Source organism: Eumetopias jubatus, unplaced genomic scaffold, assembly GCF_037043125.1.
Source record: "Eumetopias jubatus isolate StellerSeaLion01/CBP00866 unplaced genomic scaffold, mEumJub1_p1.0 scaffold_13, whole genome shotgun sequence".
NCBI lineage: Eukaryota > Metazoa > Chordata > Mammalia > Carnivora > Otariidae > Eumetopias > Eumetopias jubatus.
This window is the reverse complement of record NW_028274819.1, coordinates 92,604,515-92,621,705: the sequence shown is the minus strand read 5'-3', so window position 1 is coordinate 92,621,705 and position 17,191 is coordinate 92,604,515. Positions and strand designations below refer to the sequence as shown.

The following is a 17,191-nucleotide window of genomic DNA, read 5'->3' as shown; positions in this document are numbered from 1 at the left end:
TGGATGTCTTCTTCTTCCTCTGCCTTTTCCCAGTCTAGAATCTCAGGAGACCCAAAGCTGTTCCTCCCTACAGAGTCCTGTAAAGAGAGGAGCCAGAACAGAAGTGGGGATGTTGTTGCCACAGAGTGATGAGTGGACAGGGCAGAGCTCTGGTGTGGACGGACTATCACCAGTGCTGCTGGTCACCCTCAGGACAGCATGTGAGGGAGAATCAGGGGGACCAGTGATCTCCTGAGGGCTGACTGCTGGGGGAGAATGAGGACATGACACCACTGACAGGAATACAGGGGTTCCCAGGGAGGCCCACAGCAAGAGAGCTCTGAGACCCCGCGGATAGGCTCGTGAGGCATGCTGGGCTCCAGCCTCCATGTCGGGGAGGCTGAAAGGGTGGGAGTGGAATATCTGGTCAAGTCATACGGGTTTTACTTTTAATCAGTGTATGGTGCTCTGTAGTCCCATTTGCTGGGTCATTCTTTCCTTTGTAACAGAGGTCAAATGTGGGTGCAGTTTGAGGAGCCTGAACAGTGGGGGACAGAGTGGGGAAAGGAAGCAGGCTTCATCCACTGTGTTCATCAGAGCTTCTGAATTTTCTCTCAGGCATGCCAGATTACAAGATTACATTTTTTACAAATTGTTTGTGGTCAAGTAATAGTGGAATGCAGGCAGAAATTATGCACAACACTTCGAGTTCCAGCCATAGAAGCCCCCATGTGCCTCTCCATGCTTACTTCCCCTTCCGTAGAGAGCTTGGAGACTGTTAAAGATGGCGGCATAAAAAGTTGAAAGAAGCTGAGATCTCTAAATAATCACCACCACCTCGATGAACTGTGAGGTGGGTTAGCAATCTTTTTTATTATTTTTCATTATTATTTTAAGACATCAACATTTCAGAGATTTTTGTTACAGCTTGCCCCCTCCAACTCATACATCATTTACAGCCAACTCATTCCCTATGCTCTTCAGCTTCTGAGGACTCTCCTTCTTCCTTCAGCTAGCTGCCTCCACAACACCCAGGATGACAGAACCCACAGTCTCCCACAGACCCTGCCTTTTTAAAATGAAAATAAGCATGACTCGTGATTAGGGCCTCGAAAGGAAGAAGGCATGTTTGGACCTACCCACGCCCACACTTCTCACTCCACTTGGATTTTAAAGACTCTCCCGGAAGCATCTCACAATAAGGGAAAGAAAAGGGTGATTGGACCTGGCACAGAACTAGCTTATGACTTCTCCTTATAGGGAGCGCATAGTCAGTGCACAATAGTTGTAAGGATCCTGAGAGTTGAAAAGTGTGTTGAATCAGCTTCATCCATCAGGTCAGGGCAAAGCTGGGCTCCATCTTTAGAACTTGTTGCAGAAAGGTGAGTCATTGCAACATTTATCCTCCAAAGCAACATCCATATAAAAGATTGTCATAGGGGAACACACACTGCTACAACCTTGATATCCATATGAAAGGGTGTCATCTACAGAGAGAGAGAAGAGGGTAAGTGAGACCCCAGAGCCTGGGTTGCAGACCCACGGCTGTGGGGTCCAGCGCATCTTGGCATGCAGTGCTCAGTCAATATTGCTGAAAGGATCATTGCATCAACATGCAAGGTCATTGCATCAACATTGCATCAACAACTTAATCAAGGAACCAGGAGAAAATGGAATTTTCCATCAAGGACTCCTGTTCTCTTGTAGGGAGGAGTATCTGCCTTCCAGGATTGAGATATTTGAGATAGGGCCCCCTAGTGGGCTCCTGTAGGATAGCTCTGGGGGCTCTGTGTCCTAGGATTCAGGAGAGGGCAGGAAGGGGTGTCCTGTGTCCCACACAGGAGAGGGCAGGAAGGGGTGTCCTGTGTCCCACACAGGAGAGGGCAGGAAGGGGTGAATAGAAATTGCCCTAATCACCCTCCCCACTGCTCTCCCCCTACCTCCACCTCCAGTTTCCCAAAACTCTACCACACTCAAGTTCTACTCAGTGGGATTTTAACAGTCCTTCCTGTCACCCCAGGAGCTAACAGAGGATGCTGTCTTCTTCTCTTACAGGTACAGGCCCAGTTAGGAGCCACTGGCAGCCGAGTACCAGAACCAGATGACACAGATTCACAAATTTAGTTGAAAAAAATAAAATCAACCCCTGCCTATATTGGTGCTACTCCCATGGTTCCTAAGGTCGCAGTTCCCTGGGTCCTAGAGTCGCCTTGCCTTGCCCTGGGGGCCCTGGCTCCCTGTGGTCCCATGCGGGTCCCACTCCCAACCCTGACGCCCACTGCTAGCACCTAACTTCATGCAGAGGTCACCCAGGAGACGTCTTAGGCCCACCTACCTTTATAGACCTTCCTCAGAAAGCACTGCTGGTTGCCTTTAGCCTGGCAGACACTTTCCCCAGTCTCACAAACCCCACTGGCATTGATTCGTTGACACTGGAAACACTGTAGAGCTGGAAAGTGAAAATGGGCTCAATAAGGTTCTCCAGGCCCTACCTTCCACCAGGTCGGGAGGGAGCACAACCTCTGGGCCACGGGCAGCCTGGCCAGTGGCCAGGTTCCAGGCCAGATGAGGTAGCAGAAATCAGAGGATTTCGGGGTGCTTGGCTCATACCTGGGGGAGACACGCCTGCCCGAGTACGACAGGGTCCCCCTCGAGGCCCAGGGATGGAGGAGGGTAGGAGGAGATGAGAGGGAGGAAAGGAGGCAAGCCAGGGAGGACCAAGGCAAGGAGAAGAAGGAAGTGGGGGAGGCAGCCGCAGGTGTCCCTGCAGATGTCTGGCCCAGAGCCCCAGCTCCTCACTCTTCTCGAGCCTTAGGAGGGCAGCACCTGGCCCCTGCCTTCCCCCCGCAAATACTGAGCACCTGCTGTGTGCGAGGCGCTCTCCCAGATGGTGGGGACAGAGTGACAGGAGGGAGGAATGAAACAGGCATGTCACTTATTCCCTTAAGACAGCCAGTACATGGGGGAAGTGGCTGACAAAGGACAAGCGAGGAGGAGGGTCACAGGTGCCGGGACAGAGGAAGAGCGTGGCCTGAGCACAGGGACGTGGTGAGGTGGGAGCCCCTAGGGCTGTCCCGTCACGTGGGGCGTCAGAGAAGCGCTCTCAGGCGTCACATAAGCTCACACTTGAGCAAGTTAAAGGAAGAAGAGAAGCTGACTCTTTAAACACCTGGGAGGAGTTGGGGACTGGTTCCAGGAAGACACACGGGGGCAAGTGCGGAGACTGAGAGAAAAGCGCGGTGGCCCGTCCCAGGAAGGGAAAGGACAGCAGGGGCCGAGGAGAGGGAAGGCCGGCAGAACTAGGAAGTGAGCTGGAAGAGGTCCCGGGGGCCATACCCGAGGGTCCCTTCTCAGGGCTGCGCCGGCCACTCGGGGCCCTGCCCCCCGGGACTGCTGAGCCTGTGCCCCGTGACTGGTCCAAACGCGCGGGCCCCAGGACTTCGGTCAACCGTCAAAGGACCCTGCCTTGGGCTTCTCTTTCTTCTTGCTCTCTTCATCCTGTTTTGCTGGTTTTTCCAACGTCTCTGTGCCTGGGGCCAAAACGCCTTCACGGCCACCAGGTCTGGCCCACAGGTGACCCTCTGCCCCCGAGGAGACTCCCGTCCGTTAGCAGCTGCACACACAGCGGCTCGGCCTTTCGAGACTCCTAGTCAACCCTCAGCGGACCGGCGGGGCCCCGGGGCAGGGACCTCTCTGCGCCCTGCCTCAGCAAGGAAGTTACAGAACATGGGCCCTTCTGCCCGCAGCAACCTCAAAGACCGAAGGGCCCAAGTTGTTCAGGGGGCAGGTGATGGGAGAACAGAGCAGGGACCGGACTGGGCTGTAGCTCGAGTCTCCCTCCAGGCAGAGCTGCCGAGGCTCACGGAGGGTAACGGCCCTGCCGCTCCCTCAGGGACTTCCTTCACCGAGTGACCACGACAGCTTTGCTCGCCTCAGCGTGACCCCCTCTGCTAACCGCTAACACCCCCCCATCTGCAGGTTAGCAATCACCTTGCAAACACTAGGCCCGCTGATCCCCATTTGAGGGGGTCCGTGACTAGTGTTTTACAGACAATAGTAAAGGCAGCCCTATCTTAACGATAGCTAGCCCTCCGAGGTCCTGGAGACCTTGCTTGTCACATGCCCAAATTCCCTGGAGACAGACGCTGTCCCTAACCCCCACTCCCTAAACAGTATGGCCTCAGTCACTCCTCACAGCCCCCGTGCGGATCTCTGGGCTCGGCGGCCCTGTCCCCATGCTTTAACGGCATGAGAAAAAAACAAATAAAACACACACAAACACAAAAGCACAAAAAGCCCAGAAACACCCCAAATCCAAAGAGACGGGCCGTCAGTGGATTTCAAGCACGTGGTACAAGTACACTTGTACTTGCCGATAAGTCAGCGCAACGTTGATGGTGTGTGTGCGGCTGATACTATTTTAGATCTACCAAGGTAAATAAACAGGTTATTAAAATTACTTCTACATGTTTCTGACTTTTTGAATATGTCTACTCAGAAAATCCAAACTACATCAGGAGCTGGCCTTATACTTTTACTGGATAGGACAGTTTCCACCACCATAAGAACTGGGATTTTGCTCTGGAGAGGAGGCCATCGGAGGTTTAAAAAGAGGGCGAGGCATGAAGCGGTTTGTGCTGTGCAAGCAGGCTCTGGCCGCTGTGTGGACGATGGACTTTGAGGAAGGACAGCATACAAGAGGCCGAGGCGAGAGATGGGCGAGACAGAAAGCCACCAGTCAGTGGAGTCCCTGCAGCGCGCCGCCCCCTGCCCCCCAGCCTCGGATTCACCTGCACAGGCTGCGGGCTGCTCCTGCACACGCCTGTGACCCTGACCGGGGCCTGCGGGGCGAGCTGGGGTCCTACAGTGCCAAAGCCCCTGGAGGCGTCCCTCTCCCCAGAGCAGGTGGGGAATCGGTGGCTAAATGCTCCAGCTCTCTCCCCTTGAGTTGGGACAGCTTGGGGCCCGCTCCACACTGTCCTCCAGAAGGTCCCGGCAGCACTGGGCTCCACGTGCCCGCCGTGCATCTAGCTCGAGGACGCCTCCTTCACTAGCTCGCTCCCTTCCGTGGCTCGCTGGCTCACGCCCCTGCTGGCATCTCCTGGGACCACTGTCCAGACAAATGACCTCAGATCCAGCTTCTGGGGGAACACGGGTCAGGAGGATGAATTTCCGTTTGGGTCACATGAGCGTGTTCTCAACGCATCTGGCGTCCTTTGTATTCTGAGTCTCCAGTCTTCGCGCACCCGCAAAGCAACTAGCCCCTTCCTAGGCTGGTCCCCCTGGCTGAAGGGGGAGGATGCAAGCAGATGTTGCCAGTGATGCCAGCGATCATTCCACTTTTCACTCAGCCCTCGGATCCAACAAAAGCTGTGCCCACGTGTACTGTAGACGGTCAAACATCTGACCTTTGTGAATGCTATTATCGGTTCAGTGTTACGGTTCACACTGAACATGAAATCGTGTCTTTTGTGGTGACAGTATAAGCACAAAACGAACTAACAGGGTTCTGACTGTGCTCGCACAACTGGGTAGCGTGTGTGTCTATCTGTGTGGGTCAAGTATGAATGATCTTTTACTATGTGCGCACCGCGCACGCACACACACAGACGCACACGCGCGTGCGCGCAGGCGGACCGACCGGCTTATAGAAGTTTGCGTGGAAGGTGACGAAGAACCTACACGGCTCTCAGCAAGCTGTGCCCCGGCTCCTGTCAGCGGCACGTGTGAACGTGGTGAAGCCCCTGAAGACTAACTTGCGATTCCATCTAAGTGTCCGCAGTGGTCTGGACCCCCACATTTGTTCCCATTGATAAAGTGTCTGACCCCATTTTATGATGTGTGACCGGGGACGGCGCTCCAGTCTGACCCCTTCTGCCTCACCTCTGGGCCCGGGGACAGCTGCCAGTGACACGGCGGGGGTTTCAAAACACACAGACCCTTGCTGGGGGCAGGAACGGCCCTGGCCCTCTCCCAACCACCATGTCAATCCCAGGCCAGGCTCCCTTCCCTGCTCCTCAGGCCATCGGAAGACCAGCTGGGCGCAAGTCTTGCTTTCCCCCAAGTCTCAGCAGGTGAGTGGAAAACCTTCTCTTTCCCTCTGGGTGCAATGTGGCCTCATGGGTCCGGACATCCAACTAAATCTGCAGTGAGCGGTCATCCCGATGCCCCAGGATAACCCCATAGCTGAAACCTTCAAGGGCAACAGAGGGAGGACCTGAAGAGTGTTTAGGCAGACGAAGTTATGAAGAACCAAGCTGCAAACAGAAAGGCCCTGAAATGTGTCCCTACAAAAATAAGATGTCCCCGTTAGATAACAGCTCCCCGGGGTAATCTGACCTGTGGGGTGTCAGTCAGGACAAGGCAGGCAGGTAGAGAGTCAGAGGGACGCCCCACTCCCCCAGACCCCCCTCAGTCCCCGCTGCCGCCCCTTGCCCCCCAGGGGCTCACCTTGCAGGAAGCCCAGCTGTGAGGACAGCAGCAGCAGGGGCAGGAGGCTTCGACCCATCGCTGCGTTTGGACCCGGACCCAAGGCCCGGCCGAAGCGGGGCAGGGTCGCCGGCATCCAGAGCCTCTGAGAACCCTGGCTGTGTAAGTGCTGGCTGAAGGAGCAGCGAAGGCCCCTGTTCCCAGGACACCGAGGGGACAAAGAGCCTCAGGAGCCAGGGCCCTGCCTTCCGCCCAGAGATACTGGCCCAGCCCCCTCCGCTGGCCTGACCGAGGGAGACAAGTGGGTAGGAGACATCGCTCTATCTCTATTTCCCAATCGTAAATGCATCTCCATTTCCCAATCGTAAGTGCATCTCCATTTCCCAATCGTAAATGAAATGATGCGGCCTGACTACCATCGCCTAAGCACTGGAGATCCAAGTGAATGAGGGAATGTGTCCCCATCCAACGGCGTTCACCATATTTAAGGGAAGTACCGAAGAGTGGTGTGAATACACATACCCGCCCGTTCAAGAGTCTCTCCTAGTGAATAAACAGAGTAATAAGCACGAGCTTAGACTTTTGGAAAGTGCAGGCCAGCACACAACAGAACACAACAGATTTGAGAGTGCTGTTGTCTCATTTCTTAGAAATAAAACACGTCGGCATTGTTTGGTCATGTTTGGGCAAACAGGAGCACAGGAAATTTTTCTCCTCCCAACTTTAAGAGCTATGCTGCAAGTGACCCATACTTGGTTTTCCTTTTTAGCTTTTTTTTTTTTTTTTTTAAATCTCCATTTCTTTTTTAAATAACTTTTCCTCTTCGGGATGCTAGATTACAGCGGGTGGAGGGATTCCTTTCCAGAATGGTGTTGGGAGGAGAACTACACACCCACCCCGGCCAGCGAAACACTCCTTTTTTTTTTTTTTTAAGGTTTTATTTATTTATTTGACAGCGAGAGAGGGAACACAAGCAGGGGGAGTGGAGGGAGAAGCGGGCTTCCCGCTGAGCAGGGAGCCTGATGCGGGGCTCGATCCCAGGACCCTCGGACCATGACCTGAGCTGAAGGCAGAAGCTTAACGACTGAGCCACCCAGGCGCCCCAGCGAAACGGTCCTAACAGGTGAAAAATGGTTTTTTTTTTAAACCATTGGTTGGAAACCCTGGGAATTGCCCTGAAGACATCCAGCAAGTTCAAACAGGGGAACTCCTCTGCCCCAGGGCCTTGCTGAAATCACGGAGCCATTATCCGTCCTCAGTGGAGCTCACCCTTTGCTTGAGGCCACAGAGGCGAGAACTTAACGGAGGGAAGAGGGAAAGAGACAGTCCTAAAGTGTCCTGCTAGACCCCCCACCCCGGGTCACAGAGAGCGTGCACACAGCTGACCCTCTGCGGGGAGAGGGCAGACGTTTTTCCCTGCGGGCAAGTCAACTTCACCGCACACGTCCAGGCAAATCACGAACCGTAGTCAAGAAAACACCACCCCAAAGCGCTGGGAGGTGGGATGAAAGAGGACTCGCTACCCAGAGTTGCTGCAACAGTTTACCTCAAATGTCCAGGTGCGTCCAAGAAAGGCGAGGCAAGCGAAGCCCCAGGCCCGGGTGACCCACAGTCAGCAAAGATGTGGTGCTAGAAACTGTCTGTGATGGGGGTGGGGGATGTTGGTAAAGGGTTCAACGCTCAGTTGCATGTGGACCGAGTGCCGAGGGACCAGTGGTGAGCCTGGTGACTCCGGTTAACACTGCGCTGTGTACTTGCATTTGCCAAGGGGAATCTCACCAAAGTGGGAGAGTGAGGTTCTCGTCTCACGGAGTCGGGGAGTGAATCTTGCGGACGACAGAGAGTGAGGAAAGCGATGGAGCTTTATTAAGGAAGGATACAGATAAAGCTCTCCGGAAGGAGAGGGTCCCCACACTGAGGGCTTTTAGGGTTTGTTTTTTTATTGAAAGCTCACCATGGAACTTACATCTTTTAATTTTTTTTTAAGACTTTATTTATTTGAGAGAGACAGCCCAAGCCGGGGGGGGGGTGGGCAGAGGGAGAGGGAGAAGCAGGCTCCCCGTTGAACAGGGAGCCCGATGCGGGACTCGATCTCAGGACCCCCAGAGCAGGACCTGAGTCAAAGGCAGACACTTAACCGACTGAGCCACCCAGGCGCCCCACACTTCAATCTTTTTAACTTCTCTCCCGGCAACACCCTTGGTAGAGGACTAGTGGTAACATCTTTAGTGGTTTACTTCTTCTTGGGGTCTGGTTATTTTCTGTTGACCCCAGGAGACGGTCATAAAGGAGACTCCCCCCTCGCACGCCTAGGGCGGGGTGGTCTGGTGTGTTCCCTTATCTCTGGTTTCCTCAGACCTCTGCATTTTTGGGATTTCTGTGAGCCTGATCACAGAGCCCCCTATCTGTCTGTCCCTATCTAGCCCCGCCTGACCCTTACTCATCACCACACACACCACAGAAGTAAGTGTGCCAAGTGATCAGTTAGCTTGATGTGGTCATCATTTCACAAAATCTGTGTGTATGAAATCATTACATGGTACCCCCTTAAATATATATCATTTTATTGTCCTTTATCCCTCAGGAAAGCGGGGGGAAGACCCTTGTGGTGAGACGGCCCGATGTCTGGTTGAGGCAGGGTGGCCAAGCAGCCCTTACGGTCTGTTCAAGTACTAAAGGGAACCGACAGCGGCTCCGATATCACACCAACGAGGAGATAGACGTTATAAAAAAGAACCGAATGGAAATTCTGGAGCTGATAAGCCAGCTGCCGTGAACAAGTCACGAGAGGGGTCAGCGGTCCCTTTGACTGGCTGAAGAAACAACCAGAGATGTTCAACAGGCTGACGGAGATGATGCGATCTGAGGATGGGAAGCAAAGCAGCAGAAGGAACAGCGCCTCCGAGGCGTGCGGGGCACCGTCGGGCCCCCAGCCCGACGCACACGGAAGAATCAGGAGGGGAGAGACAGAGAGAGAAAGGAGTGGAAAACAAGGCGGCAGACACAAATGCTGAAGGGGCCCCAGACGGGATGGAAAACGTGAACGTCCATGGCGGGGATGGCGAGCTTTACGCGTCCACCGGGGAGGCTCCGTCCTCAGTTACGGAGTCAAACACTAGTCCGGGTGTTGCCGGGAAGATGTTTCGTGGATGTGGACCATCAGTTGACTGCGAGGAAGAGACATTCCCGTCCCTAACACGAGTGAAGCTCATCCAATCGGCGGCAGGCCTGAAGAACAAAAACAGTGTCCTGGAGAAGAAGAAACTCTGCCCTGACACTGCCGAGTGTCCAGGCTGCAGGTGGCTTGCCTGACATGGGACCTGTCAACCCCCATGATCACTGAGTCCATTTCTGAAAATAAATCTCTTAAGATAGATAGATACGCATGTGCATCCTAGTGCACACAGGTATGTGTGTCTGCGGTGTGTGCAGTGTGGATACCACGCACTGCAGACAGGACAGGGTACAGTATCCACATGGTGGCTCTCCCGCGTGTCCGCATCCTAGTCTCCGGAACCTGCAGATACTGTCCTGTAGAGAGGGGGCACACAGATGTCGTTAAGGACCTGGAGATGGGGACACGAGACTGGATGTTCTGCGTGGGACGCGAGTAACCGCAGGGCTCCTTCTGAGAGGAAGCGGATCAGTCCGTCCCTAGTGGGGAAAGTGGTGATGGAGGCAAGAGTTGGGGCCATGGGAGGGGGTCACAAGCCAAGGAACGCCGCAGCCTCCCGAAGCTGAAAGAAGCAAGGAGAGGATTTTCCCTCAGAAGCTCCGGGAGGATCCAGCGCAGCTCCCATCTGGCCTTGAGCCCTGTGAGACTCATTTCAGGCTCTCGAACTCCAGACCACTGCGAGAATGGGTATGTGGTGGTTTACCACTAAGTTGCGGTGATGTTTTTCGGCAACAACCGGACAGCAACACAGATCTTCCTTGACATCCGGTGAAGTTATGCACCGACAAAGCCATCCTGGGTTACAAACTCGTACGTCAAGAGAGCACCGAGTACACACCTCACCTCCTCCCTCTCATCGCTTAGCCTGGCCCACCTTGGACCTCAGAGCACGCCCAGCAGCGCAGAGTTGGGCAAAATCATCGACGCAAGCCTGTTATATACCAGAGTCCAATATCTCCTGTAATTCATCGACGAGGGTCATGAAGGTGTAACAGCATGATTGCAGGGCCACGGTGGTTGTCAGAGTCTGTGTTGTTGGCGCCCCCCGTCAGCGCGGCTGACTGGGAACGTGACCTGCCACCACCACTCCTATGGACGGGGTGTCCCAGTGCCTCTCCCCACCCAGGGGAAGGTCCTGATTTAAAATGGAAGTACAGTTTTGGGGCGCCTGGGTGGCTCAGTCAGTTAAGCGTCCAACTCTTGATTTCAGCTCAGGTCATGATCTTAGGGTCGTGAGAGCCACCGCAGCGTCTGGTTCCAAGCAGGGTGTGGAACCTGCTTCAAATTCTCTCTCTCTCTCTCTCTCTCTCCCCCTCTTCCCCCGCTCCCATGCACCCTCTCCCTCTTCTCTGTCTCTAAAATAAATGAATGAGTGAATGAAAAAATACGAAATCTTAAAAAAATCCAAGTACAGTATCTAGCAAATGTGTATGGTTTTCACACCATTTGAAGTTGAACAATCCTAAGTGGAGGCATGGAAGGGAGGGACGGTCGGTCCAGAACCTTTTGACTTGAGGCCGCATGGGGGGCCAGACTTCACCCCAGACTTCAGTGCAAGGTCACACACAGGCCACTCCTGCCGTGCTTCCTCACCGGCACTGCCCACAAAGCCCCCGGGGAGCAGCGCGGTTGGTTATTCCAGGACGCCACTCTTGTTTTCCATGGGCCCCAGGGCCGCACAGATGCAACATGATAATGGCTTTCATGTGAGTGTCCCCCGAGCGCCAGGCCCCCGGGCAAGAGCTCGAGGAGCAGTGCCATCTGCGCCCCTACTTCCAGTGTGCTGGGCCCTGTTACCCCCACTTCGTGCGGCTGGAGACTGAGGTCAGCACCCCGGCCAGCTTCGCACAGCTGGGACCTGGCACCCGGGCCTGGGCTCCGGCTCTCTGCACACGGCACCCGGGGGCCTGCTTGGCACAGACCCCGAGACTCTGGCCCGCTCAGGGAGGGGCCGGTCCCGGGTTGGGTACCCCCTCGGCGCAAACGGTTTCTCTCCAATCCCTGAGCCCATGTCCTGCCAGCGCACCTTAGAGAGGGTGGCCCTTGTCCATGTTTCGGCTTTCTGAGAGGGCTTCCTTGGGCCCAATCTGGCTCCATAAGCATATGGACTCAGAAAAGCTATTTTATAGTTTCTAGGCAAAGCGGTTCTTCTGACACTCCTGGTCATGACTTCCGAAGAGCTGGACAGGAGGACGGAGAGCACCCAGCTGCTCAAAGGGTTGCAGCCCCTTGCAGCTTCTCCCTGACTCTCTGCAGGACGCTGAGTCCAGTGGGGGCTCGAGGCTCCCAGGACACGCGCTTCCGTCCCTGGATCGAGAGGGTGGTGTGTACCTCCTACCCACCCCGTCGAGGAGGGAGGGATTCCCACTCCTCATTTATGAAGGTGGCCGACAGCCGTCTGTGGGACAGTGGCCCGATGAGATCGCCAGCACTTTACCCCACGGCAGGGGGAGGAGGACCCCTCCCGCCACAGAGGGCCCGACGGGGCTGCCCGTGGGGAGAGCAGCACCCCCCAGGGAGTGTGGGGCTGGGCTCTGGAGGAGGAGGAGGCTCGGTGACCCCGAGTTTTCAGAGAGGATGGGACTGGGTCAGAGGCATCATACCACGGCGGTCAGGGAACTGCAATCTGCTCTTCAGGGATGAGCAGGAACCACGCCTGGTGGCTGGAGGAGGGGACTGGTCCCTGGGAACCTTAGCCACAGGAGCAGAATGAGCCGGGAAATTGATGGTTGGATCGTTCCAGGCCCTCCCGGGTACACCGGTGTCATGGCTACGCGTAATAGTGCACCTGAACTTTATGACGCAGCCCAGAGGGGATGGAGGGCTGAAGGTCCTCTCCCGGCTCTGCTTGTGGGACAGGGACCCCCAACACGCACACGTGGGGTGTGGGGGGCAGGAGACAATACTTATATCCTGGAGAATAAAATCGGTCTAATCGCTGTCATATAAGGCACCACAGGAGATGCAACGCAACAAGCCCTTGGCTGTGGAATGAATGTAGGCCCAGAAGAGCTCAGTGTCTGTGCGGATGGGGCCTGGGGACAGAGGGTGGAAGCCGGCCCCGAGGCCGCTTGTGATCCTGGGGGTATCTGGGGAAAGGGTCTCACGACAGGAAATATTGATGCTTAGCGGGTGGGTGGGAAGTTCGTAAAAGCAGAAGAGCAGCTACATGACCTATGTGTGTCGCTGGCAGGAAGCGCAGGGGGCCAAGGCGGGGACAGTTGCCCCAGGACCCCCACTCTCCCAGGGCTCACAGGGTGGGGGATGACCTAGAGATTGCAAAGGACGCCGGTAGACGGCAAGCTTTTCGTCCACTTCCCACACAGACTTCCAGTATCTCCCAAAGGCCACCCAGCACTGGTCCCAGGAGCTCCCCCCAGGCCGGGGGTCTCTGCCCCGCCCAGGGGTGTCCTCCCAGCCCCTCTGCTCTCACTTGAAGAGGGTAGACAAGCAGGGGATCTGCCGGCTGGCCGGTATTGCTTTAGGAAGCCCCCCTAAAACCTCTTTTCCTTTTGTGCAACATTCGCCTTAAGGACAAAAACCATTTTGTGGCAGGATTCCTAGCTGACATACCAAACTCCTTTTGTCTGCCCTCTCTCCCTTCTCGAAATAGCTGCCACTTTCTTCCAGGAATTTTCCAGTCGTTTTATGGCTGCCCTCAGGGAGGACGTTTTGGCCAGCACCAACAGAAGCAAGCACAGCCTCCCCCACTTGCCCCTCTATCTGGAAGCCTGAAGCCCTAGGCAGGATTACCAAGATAGTGGGGAGGGGAGGGAATGCCTCGGGGGCTGTGGGAGGATGGGATCGCTTCTTCCCACCTTGATTCTGGCAGCGCCCGAAGGAGCGGGTGACCGCACAGGGACACGGTCCACTCGGAGAGGTGGCCCCTCATGTCCATGGATTTCCGACTTGGCAGGAACCAGGGAGGCCCCAAGCATGAAGCCAAAACAGGGAGCAGGAGCTCCCCACAGGCAGGTATTTCTGCTCTAAGTTCAGGCAAACGTCATGAACTTCCACTGCTGTGTGTCTTCTTTAGACGCTCCTCCCGATGGTGATGAGAGGAGGGGAGAAGCCCCCGGAATGGCAGTGGTGGACTGTTCTAGCATCCGGGGAGGGGGGGGGTGTCGCGTTATGGACGACGTTTAGAGAATGACAAATGAGGCATTTCTTGGACCCCAATTATAGTACCAACAAATCCATACCTACTCCACCTGCACTTCCTGCCCCAAGGAAGCTTTCAGAGAGCCCTCCAAATCATGTGTAAGCACGGTTAGAGCCGCTGTCTGGGAAGGAACAGCAGGGCTTCCCGTGCTCTGGGCGATCAGCTCTCAGGGAGCCTCGTCTCCACAGGCCTCCTGCAGCCAGAGTGGGGGAGAATCCCAGGGACAAAGAGCAGGAAGCGGACGTGAGTTTCCCCGTGGCTGAATCCACCACTGCTGTGTCAGCGAGGGGCTGAGTAGACTCCTGGGGACGCCTCTGGGTGTTGGCTTAGGCTGGGGTGAGTGTGCCTGAGGGTGGGCGGGGAGGCCCAATCCCAAGTGGACCTGAGCGATGTGCCCTGTGGGACGCTTCCAGTTTTTACGGTAAACGTGAACAACACCAGCCGCAAAGCATTTCCTCCAGGACCTGCAACTCTAGCCAGTGAGACCCCATCAGGCCCGGCTGGGCTCCCAGAGGCTGCCCTGCCCTGAGCTTCATGGGGCCACTGAGGGCAGAACGGTCGGGACACGGCCCCAACATTGTCAGCCTCTCTCTCCCTAACTCCCTGGAAGCGTGTGTGATTGGCTGCTCCTTCCTTCTTGAAAACCCCTTCTGGGCTGTTGGACTCTCCCCGTCTCCCCCGGTGCCTGTCTTGCCTTCCATCGCCCAGAGCAGACAAAAATGACAAAGACAAGTGTTTGAGGAATTGCTAAGATGTGGAAGGTCGACCCTGAGTGCAACACCAACCTACAGCATTCCAGAGAAACCATGGCAAGAATTTTTCTTCGAAAAACCAGTTTCCTCAAGTGAGACATGAATCTTTAGTAGAAAGCGTCTAGCAAGGGTCAAGGAGGAGAAACAGAGTAAGACCCCACCGCACCATCACTGTGAGATTCCAGTACATTGGGCAAGAATAAGGAAGATATGACCATTTCCTAGAGAGAAGAGCAGATCGACTGTGGACTATTTGAAGTGACATCCTTCTCGTTTGGAGCAACACCGGATGCTGGAGTCCACGGGGCAATAACGCCTACAATGCTCAGGGGGTCGGCCTGGCTTTCAGATGACAGGGGAAAGAGATTTCTGCCTCATTCCAATAAACACTTAATTCTTTAAAAAGATACATAAACAGATGTGCAGAAGAGGCTTTCAAAACTGTTCATGTACACACAAAGAATCGTAGAAATTTTTTATTTAAGAGAAATTTGGGGCATGTCCACCCAGCTGAGCGCTTCTGAGGCCGTCTCCGTCCGGAAACAAACTTTCCCCTGCAGGATGGCACGACCCTCTGCGTCCCCGGAGCCGGTCAGAAACAGTTTGATAGATGATGCTAAGGCCCGCTTAAAAAAGCATGATGTTGGGACCAAATATTCTCACTTGTCCTCTAACAAATATTCTGTCCTTTTACCATTGTTGGCAAAAGAAGGAAAACTCCACCTGTTGTTCACCCTCCAGTCAGAGAAGCTAAGAAGGTCACCTGGAGAAGTCTGCTTCCCTGGAGGCAAGTCTGAACCAGCAGATGTGGATGATGTGGATACAGCTCTCCGGGAAGCCCAGGAGGAAGTAGGGCTGCATCCTCACCAAGTGGAGGTTGTCTGCTGCCTGGTGCCATATCTGCTTGACAGTGATACATTGATAACCCCAGTTGTAGGATTTATAGACCACAACTTCCAGGCCCAGCCTAATCCCGATGAAGTTAAAAGTGTGTTCTTGGTGCCTCTGGAATATTTCCTGCATCCACATGTCTACCACCAGCGTTACCTGACACATTATGGTCATCATGTTATTATTCATTGCTTTGAGTACACAGACCCTGGAGATGGTGTCACTTACCAGATCAAGGGAATAACTGCAAAACTTGCCCTGTTCCTTGCCTTAATTATTTTGGGGGAAAATCCCATCTTTGAAATGGAGTTTAATCTCAATGATCTGATTTCATCCTCTGAAGAGATCTTCCTGAAACTAAATAAGCATGCTACAAGCAAGTTATGATTTATGAGACCACCATCCAAATAGCTAAGAGGATTTCGTGTGTGCTTCTCCATAAGAACAACAGTAACACAAGCTGTCGGCAATTGACAGGTGCGACTATTTTTCCTGCAATATGAAGGTAAAAAACCTTGCCTTTTTCCCACTTGCCCTGTATTACCTGAGAGAGCAAAAGTCTTTCAGAACTGGAAAAATGTGTTCATAGTGTTGCATAATTTCACCCACAGCATGTTATTTTTTTGTACACATGTATCCAGCACATAGTAGGCACTTAATAAATATTTGTTGAATATAAAAAAAAAAAGAGAGAAATTTGGAAGATTAGGTTTTTAAAAAACCAATTAGATCCACAAAGGAGAAAAAGAAGGAAGGAAGGAGATAGGAAGGGAAAGGAAGGGAAGGGAGGGGAAGGGAAGGGAAGGAAGGAAGGAAGGAAGGAAGGGGATGGGAAGGGAAGGGAAGGAAGGAAGGAAGGGGAAGGGAAGGGAAGGAAGGAAGGAAGGAAGTAAAGAAGGAAGGAAGGAAGGAAGGAAGGAAGGGGAAGGGAAGGAAGGAAGGATAGAAGGAAGACCCCAGCAGCCTCTGTCTGGTCTCCCAGCCTCCATCCGGGCCCTCCTCACCCTCCACGCTTTGTCCTGCACACCAGCAAGCAGAGAGCTCCTGCGACACCGGGGGCACATCAGGTCCCCCGTCTGCTCAACTCCTTCCCCTGGCTCCCCGGTGCGCTCCGCGTACAGCTGGAATTCTTACAGGGGCTGCGAGGCCTTGCAAGATCCAGGGTCCCAGGGGCCCTCTGCCCTCACCTGCTATGACCCTCGCCACTCCAGACTCTCCAGGCTCCTCAGCTATTCAGGCAAAGCCCCCAGCAAAGTCCTTCCTCAGGACCTTCACACTTGCTACTCCCTCTGCCTGGAAGGCCTTTCCCTGCAGAGTCTCAGGCCTCACCCACCTGCTTCCTCAGGTCCCTGCTCACGGGTCACCTCTTTGGTTCAGCGTAGCCAGAGAAGAGCACCCTGTGCTTGCCTCGTCACCTCAGCTGGGGAATTCCATGATGTCACTGTCACAAACCAGGTCTCCACTATTTGGCACAATGGTGGCTACTGCTCCGGGCAGAGAAAATGTTCATGAATTTTCTTCATTCACAAATAGCAAGCCGCTCATTTGGCAAACATGAAGAGGCAATGACCCCCACCTGTGTCACGGCAATACCTTGTAACATCAGGATGCCGAGTTTTAAAGATCACGAAGATTCCCTCCTGTTTCATCGGCAGCTACAGGCATTGAAGGCACGTGTGTATTGAATTGGGAAATAGAGGGACGTAAGCTAGGATCCTCTGTGGCTGTCCAAGTATCCCAGAGTGACGGGTTCCCCAGAAGCAAAGTCTGAGGAAGTTCTTGCTAGATCACGTAGCAGGTGGA

General features: G+C 54.3%; 1 protein-coding gene and 1 pseudogene across 1 annotated transcript; one reads left to right on the top strand and one right to left on the bottom strand.

Moving 5' to 3' along the window:
- Window positions 1-1,341: 1,341 nt before the first annotated feature.
- Window positions 1,342-6,487, bottom strand: LOC148162680 (protein PIP-1-like). The gene is made up of 3 exons (XM_088017404.1): window positions 6,430-6,487; window positions 2,315-2,428; window positions 1,342-1,466 (listed from the first exon to the last, which is right to left on the bottom strand). Exons 1-3 carry the CDS (start codon window positions 6,485-6,487, stop codon window positions 1,342-1,344), a joined length of 297 nt encoding a protein of 98 aa, XP_087873530.1.
- Window positions 6,488-15,021: 8,534 nt separating this feature from the next.
- Window positions 15,022-16,064, top strand: LOC114203747 (peroxisomal coenzyme A diphosphatase NUDT7 pseudogene; annotated as a pseudogene).
- Window positions 16,065-17,191: the final 1,127 nt, after the last annotated feature.